The following is a 7,500-nucleotide window of genomic DNA, read 5'->3' as shown; positions in this document are numbered from 1 at the left end:
ATCTGCAAGCTTTCTGGTATCGTCAAGCTGATTGGTAAGAGAAAGCTTGGCTCTGGAAAGTTGGGAAAGATTGTTTTCTGCCTCATCTACTTGGCGGACCAGGTCAGCGTTTTCACAAGCAAGCTTCTTCTTGGAAGCATCAAAGTCATTCAGAGTGCGGTTGAGCTCGTCTGACTTGGAGCAGACTTCGTTGTATTGTTGCTGAAGTTGCCTAGAAGTCTTCTCAGAAGAGGTCTGAAGTATTTAAAAGACATGGTAGTATGTTAGTGAATTATACAGAATGAAGAAAACAAATTTAGCTAATAGAGAACTAACAAAAATTATATCAATTAGTAGTATGTTGTACCTTATCACGGGTAAGAGCATCCATAGCAGATTTTGCATCTTCAGCGTCACGATTCATAGCATCCTTGTCCTTTTCGGTTCTGCAATAATTGGAAGAAGTTTAGATGACTGGAATTGAGCCAGGGTATATTGTAAAATCATGATTGTAAATAACCTTAATTGCTTGAGTTTTGAATATTTGGAATTTAAAAATTTGGTAAGAGCGCCCACCTAGCTTTCATTTTATTGAGGTGGTCAATTTGTTCTGACATTTCAGAAACAGCATCGTTGTGCTTTTTGCGAAGGGAAGCAAGAGAAGCTTCATGCTGAAGGCTGGACTCCTCAAGTTCGCGGCGCACTCTAGCCAGTTCGCTCTCGCGCTTCTTGTTCATCTCAATCTGAGCAGCAGTGGCGCCGCCAGCTTCGTCCAATCGTTCAGTAAGTTCTTCAAGTTCACGTGAAATGAGATTCTTAGCCTTTTCAGCCTTGCTACGGGCCTGCCGCTCATGCTGAACTTCCTCCTCGAGTTCCTCAAGACGAGCTTGAAGTTCCTTCACTTGCCTTTGATCTCTGCACACAAGAGCCTGTTCGTCCTCAATTTTGCAAGAAATGGCAGATATCTCCTTATTCTTACGGTCAGCAGTTCCTTCAAGTTCTTTCAAGTTGCGTTCCAGATCAGCAACAGCCTCTTGGGTCAGCTTGAGGTCGCCATCAACTTTCCTCTTGGTTTTCTCGACCTCATGGCGGAGCTTCTTCTCACGTTCGAGAGAATCTTCGATCTCATCGAGATTAGATTCCAATTTGGACTTTACCTTACCGAGATGATTACATTTGTCTTCAATACCTTGCAGATCTTCGGCAGTATTCTGGTTACAAGCCTGAAGGTGCTTCTTCTCCTTATTAACCTTGGTGATAAGCTCTTCCTGGTGAGTAATCTCATCCTTAAGGTTGTGAATCTGCTGATCTTTGGTAGCTTTGTCTTTCTCACCCTTTTGCAAGACAAGCTCGAGGTCCTCAAGTTCCTTCCTCAAATTAGCTACCTCCTGTTCGCACTTCTTTCTGCCGTATGAGAGTTGATGGTGAGCTTCCTCTTCCTTTTCCAGACGTTCCAAGGTTTCCTGATGATGGCAGATTGTAATGTACAGTTTGATACAAATGAAGTGCTCATAATTATATATGTTAATTCACACACACACACACACACGTATATATATATATATATATATATATATATATATATATATATATATATATATATATACACGTGTGTGTGTATGCGTGTATGCGTGCGCGAACGTATGAGTATGAGTATGTGCATGTGTGTGTGTGTGTGTGTGTGTGTGTGTGTGTGTGTGTGTGTGTGTGTGTGTGTGTGTGTGTGTGTGTGTGTGTGTGTGCGTGTGTGAGTGTGTATGTATGTGTATGTGTGTGTGCGTGTATGCATGTAGGCGCGCGCGCGCGCGTGTGTGTGTACACATATATATACATACACACACTATATTACACACATATACACAAAAATATATATATATATATTTATTATATACACATATATATACATATAATATATTTAGCGACACAGGTATATATATATATATATATATATATATATATAGAGAGAGAGAGAGAGAGAGAGAGACATATAGATAGATATATATGTATGTATGTATGTATGATGATAAAGATGACTATAACGGTGATAATGAGAATGATGGATATAATAAATGATAATGACGATAATGATAACGATAGTAATGACCATTATCATGAAACTTACATTCAGTTGTCCTTCAATTTCGGCCTTCTGGGCCTGCAGCTTTGCCTGTTTCTCGATGAACTCAGACATGCCGCCCTTGGATGAATCGAGAGCCAGCATAAGCCCAGCTCTTTCCTCGAGAAAAGCAGCATTCTTGATCTCAAGCTGCTCGCGAAGCTTAATCTCCTTCTTAAATTCAGCCTCAGCTTTCTCGGCGAGCTCTTCCAGCCTGATAAGCTCATCTTCGGCACGTGTGACATTGAGCTTGGGTTTCATCTTCATCCACATCTCGTACCAGAGCCAAGAACGCATCTTCTGGTACTTCCTGATGTTGCGCTGGACGATAAGAAGAGCGGTTCTTTGCTTCTGCATCTTGGAATACTGTTTGCGGCTGGCGTAGCCGCGGATCCTCGCTTGGAACCAAGTCAGAAGCTTGACCACGCGATCATCACGAATTTCCTCCAGTCTACCGAGGATTCCAGCACGGAAGAACACCTGGACAAAAGTACAGCAAGAAATAGAAAAAAAAAACACAAAAAAAAAAAAACATAATGCAATAAAATCACCAAAAGTAAATCTGTGCACATATCAACTACCTTCGGAATATTTTCAAATATTGCTTTGGAATGATTATGATTGTGATAAGAATGCAAAGTAAAAGAAAGAAGAAAAACTGAAACAATATAAAACAGTTAAACTTAAACGCTAATTGCTATAATTATCTTTTAAAATTTTCGTGAAGAGAAAGGGTAAAAAAAAAAACAAAAAAAAAAAAGCACAACAAAAGATAATACTAAGCATTCTTCCATACCTTTGTATTTCCGGTGCGGTAAGTCTCTGGGTCGAGACCGGCTTTTTCTAAACAGGCATTAGCTGCTTTCTTGTTGTCCTTCGCCTCGATCATCTCTTGCGCAGCGAGGATATTGTATCTTGTGGGAAAAGGATACTTATGAAGCAGTGAATGATACCGACAGGAAAATGCACTCAAACTTTTGGTAGTTTTAATTATAGTGTAAGAATGAATCGTTTATTTGCACACAGGTTATTATCAACTACACATTTGTTAATTTGTTTCATATTCTATTTTGCATATTCTTTTGATTCCTTTTATTGATATCGGATGGTCTAATTTAAGAGATAAACTAACTGACCTCTGTTTGAAGTCATGATAGGGCATCCTGTTGGGGAAGCCTTTTCGGCAGATACGGATTCCTTCAAGCACACCGTTGCACGTCAGCTGATGCATGATGAGGCTAGCGTCCACTGCTCCTGTAAGCAGAAGTATAGAATAGAATACATTAAGTAAATATTAACAGATATGTCAGTTCTAAATATATTCTTCACACACTATGCACATATGCATGTTTGTGTATATGTATATATATACATACATGCATACACACACACACACACACACACAAACAAACACACACACGCACACACACACACACACGTGTGTGCGTGTGTGTGTGTGTGTGTGTGTGTATGTATGTGTGTATGTATGTATGGATACACCCACACGCACGCACATACATACTTGCATATATACATATATATATGTATGTATATATGTTTAAATGTGTGTGTGTGTGTATAAGTATATGTATACACACACACACATATATATATATGTTTATGTATAAGCATATATATATATGTATATATATATATATATCATATATATGTGTGCTTATTTGTTTGTGTATGCATATATATATATATATATATATATATATATATATATATATATTTAAATATATTTTTTTTATACACAAACACCAACACACACACACACACACACACACACACAAATATATATGCACATATAAACATTCATAGACATATATATATATATATATATATATACACATACATATATGTTTATACACATATATATGAATATATATATACATATATACATATATGTATATATGTACATATATACATGTGTGTGTGTGTGTTGTGTGTTTGTGAGAGTGTATACATACACACATATATCTCACACACCCACACAGACATAAATGTGTGTGTGTGCGTATGTGTACATATATATATATATATATATATATATATATATATATATATGTATATATATACATATATATCACACACACATAATATATATATATATATATATATATATATACATATATATACATATATATATATATATATATATTTATATCACAAATACACACATATATACATATGCATGTATGTAAGCATTCCAATTTTTTTTCTTTTTCTTTTTAAGAATTATATTCCTCTAACTAACCTGGTTTCTTGAACTCGTTGGGCACAATGCAACGGATGAAATGAGGGTGAGTAGCGTTAAGCGTTTTCATCAAGTTGTTTAGCTGGTCCTGTGGAGAGTGGTCGTTTATTAGAAGATGATCTATATTGATAAGTAGTGCCTCAGACCAGTTACTAGATTCATTTTTTTGTTTTTGTTTAAACAGTGTAGTTACTAAATTAGGCACATTAATAAAACAGAGATAAATGTACTTACCCTGTAACCTGATGATACTGTCTTGAAACCTGTCTGTTGTTTGCCACCCTTTCCTAAATAGTGAATGAAGGAACATAATCTTGAAAACTATAATATAGGTAATGTGCATGTCCCTTGAAACATATATGAGTGTGGAACACAAATGACATTATTCTTGAGAATTTCACAACCAAAAAATTTAAACATTTCTATGACACACGGTAAACAGTCTGTGAAATCTTTATTACAAATTGCAGTGACGTACCCTTGCCGCCTCCGTCACCAGACTGGCCGGGATGGTCAACGAAGAGCTCAACTGTGAGGGCGTTGGAAGCCTTCTTGAGCTGGTCGACGACAGTATCGTTGAGAGGATCCTTGTTCTTCTCAAGCCAGCCAGACAGGTTGTAGGACACAACACCAGCGTAGTGAACAATGGCAAAGTGGTTCTCAGGCTGGCCGGCCTTTGGAGGCTTGGGCTTGACGAAGCAAGAAGACTTTCCGAGATGGTTGATATTGAGCTTCTCCTCGAAAGTCTTGTCAGTAGCCTTTGGGAACATAGACTCTTCCTCGAGGATGGAAAGGAGACCCATTTTCTGAAGAAGAAATGTGTTGAAAATTAAGTACAGTAGATACATTTAAGTGAAAAAAGCAGATATTAAGCAAGATTCTAACATATTGGTGGTATTACCTTCTCGAAGAGCTCAATACAAGCTTGCAGATCCATGCCGAAGTCGACGAACTGCCAGACAATGCCTTCTCTTGCATATTCCTCCTGTTCCAGCACGAACATGTGATGGTTGAAGAACTGCTGCAGCTTCTCGTTACAGAAGTTGATGCAGATTTGCTCGAAACTGTTGAACTAGGGGGGTGGGGATATAATTAGTCATGTATGCATGCATGGTTCATCGCAAAAAAATGGAAGAAAGAACTCTTTTAGGTCTAACAAAACCATATGAATAGTGTGTTTGTATGTATATGTATATATATTTATATATATATACATTTCACACACACATATATATATTAGTGTACATACATATATATATATATATATATATATATATATATATATATACACATATACATACATACATACATATATATACATACGTGCATATATATATATGTGTGTGTGTGTAGGTGTCTGTGTCTGAAAGGTATATATATAAATATGTATATATATAGACACACACACACAGATACTCAGAGGACTTACCTCGAAGATTTCGAAGCCGGCAATATCGAGGACACCGATGAACATGGAACGAGTCTGGCCAGTCTCAAGCGTCATGTTGCACTTTTTCACAAGCCACTTGAAAGTACGATCGTACAGAGCCTTCGACATGGCACCAACGCTGTAGTTGACCTGATTGACATTCCTTCCTTGAGTGACGAATTCAGCGCCGACCTTGATCTTGGGTTTGCACAGGTTCCTGTAGAGTTCTTCGGCGTCCACTCCAAGCAGTTTGGCCACAAGCTCACCGTGCTGAAGCAGTGAGGTGCCAGTAAGTAATGAAGTTGCATTTGAATTTTGCAAGGAAGAAGAGTTTTCCTCTATACAAATTATCATTCCAGGTATAAATGCACAAATACAAAAGATTACTACAATCGTGTTATACCTCAGTGCCTTCAGGTTCGGCCTGCTCCTCACGTCCCCTCTGCTTGAACTTGCAGTTACCGAAGTGCATAACAGATGCGGTGACCCTGTAGCAGTTATCCCTCTCCTCATTGCTAAAGTTTAGAATGTCAAAGGCATCCTAAAATAGACAGACAGCAAGGTCAACATCATGATACAGAACTTGAGAGCTATACATACGATTCAAATACCAAAGTATTCATTTTCAGATAACACTTCAACTTACGTGAGTAAATTGCATGTCTTCCTTGTCGTCGATTGAAGGGACTGTCACTTTTCCCTGAGACACGAAGCTGTAGTCATAAATATCGTCGGTCAAAAGACAGATCTCTGAAAGGAAGATGAATTAAATAGGTTATTAAAGCTGTTGTGTACAGATGTCCTCGAAACCGAGGCCTGGTTTTACAAAGAAAGTAATTTTCCTCCTGTAATCCATCAGGTTTTTAGAAAAGATCAAGAATGCAAGTTGTTTCCTTCCTTCACGACAGACAGCATGCCCAAAGTGTAAGTGTATAACGTTTATATTTATGAATGCATAATTCGAAAGATATTTACTTTTCATGTAGTCGATCTGGTCGCACATGAGCTGATAAAAGATGTGGTAGCCTCGCTCGGCGGGGGACTGGGAGATGACACGAGCCTTCTCCAGCAGGTAGACCTCGATGTCAGCGCCGGAAAGCTTTCCGTTGGGGCCGAAGTGCACGCGGATGAACTTACCCTGTATTATGAGATAAAATTTTAATTATAAAAAGGGGTTACTTTTTCATTTTATTGTGGACATACAATAAAATACAAAAAGATCAAACAGTGTACTCACAAAACGAGATGAATTGTCGTTACGGGTGGTTTTGGCGTTACCATAGGCCTCAAGGATGGGGTTGGTCTGAATAATTTGGTCCTCCAAGTTCTGTACAAAAAAATATTTGCAATAAGAGGATAAGCACACTTAGATTACAACGTATTATACCCATTATGTATACATATATATACATAATATATATATATATATATATGTATATATGCATATATATATATATATATATATATATATATATATATATATATATATATATATATGAATATGTACACACACACACACACACACACACACACACACACACACACACACACACACACACACACACACACACACATATATATATATATATATATGTATATGTATATATATATATATGTAAATGTGCATATATGATATATATATATATGTATGTGTGTGTATGTGTACATATATATATTTAACAGCCCACCTGATTGGTTTCTTTCTTGTCAGAGGCA

At 37.3% G+C, this 7,500-nt stretch overlaps 1 protein-coding gene across 1 annotated transcript in view; it reads right to left on the bottom strand.

The window, feature by feature from the left end:
- The window catches only part of LOC125044857, a 53,364-nt gene that overhangs the window by 2,217 nt on the left and 43,647 nt on the right, over positions 1 to 7,500 (bottom strand). Inside the window, 16 exon segments of the mRNA XM_047641819.1 lie at positions 1 to 234; positions 347 to 425; positions 556 to 1,442; positions 2,102 to 2,575; positions 2,892 to 3,009; positions 3,232 to 3,349; positions 4,356 to 4,443; positions 4,590 to 4,642; positions 4,834 to 5,161; positions 5,257 to 5,427; positions 5,785 to 6,054; positions 6,188 to 6,325; positions 6,431 to 6,534; positions 6,760 to 6,922; positions 7,022 to 7,111; positions 7,473 to 7,500. The exon segment at positions 1 to 234 is cut by the window's left edge and continues 12 nt beyond it; the exon segment at positions 7,473 to 7,500 is cut by the window's right edge and continues 66 nt beyond it. Coding sequence (XP_047497775.1) covers positions 1 to 234; positions 347 to 425; positions 556 to 1,442; positions 2,102 to 2,575; positions 2,892 to 3,009; positions 3,232 to 3,349; positions 4,356 to 4,443; positions 4,590 to 4,642; positions 4,834 to 5,161; positions 5,257 to 5,427; positions 5,785 to 6,054; positions 6,188 to 6,325; positions 6,431 to 6,534; positions 6,760 to 6,922; positions 7,022 to 7,111; positions 7,473 to 7,500 — 3,343 coding nt within the window.

This window comes from Penaeus chinensis, chromosome 36 (genome assembly GCF_019202785.1).
Source record: "Penaeus chinensis breed Huanghai No. 1 chromosome 36, ASM1920278v2, whole genome shotgun sequence".
Taxonomy (NCBI): Eukaryota; Metazoa; Arthropoda; class Malacostraca; order Decapoda; family Penaeidae; genus Penaeus; species Penaeus chinensis.
The sequence above is the reverse complement of the archived record's forward strand: the minus strand, read 5'-3'. Positions and strand labels throughout refer to the sequence as shown.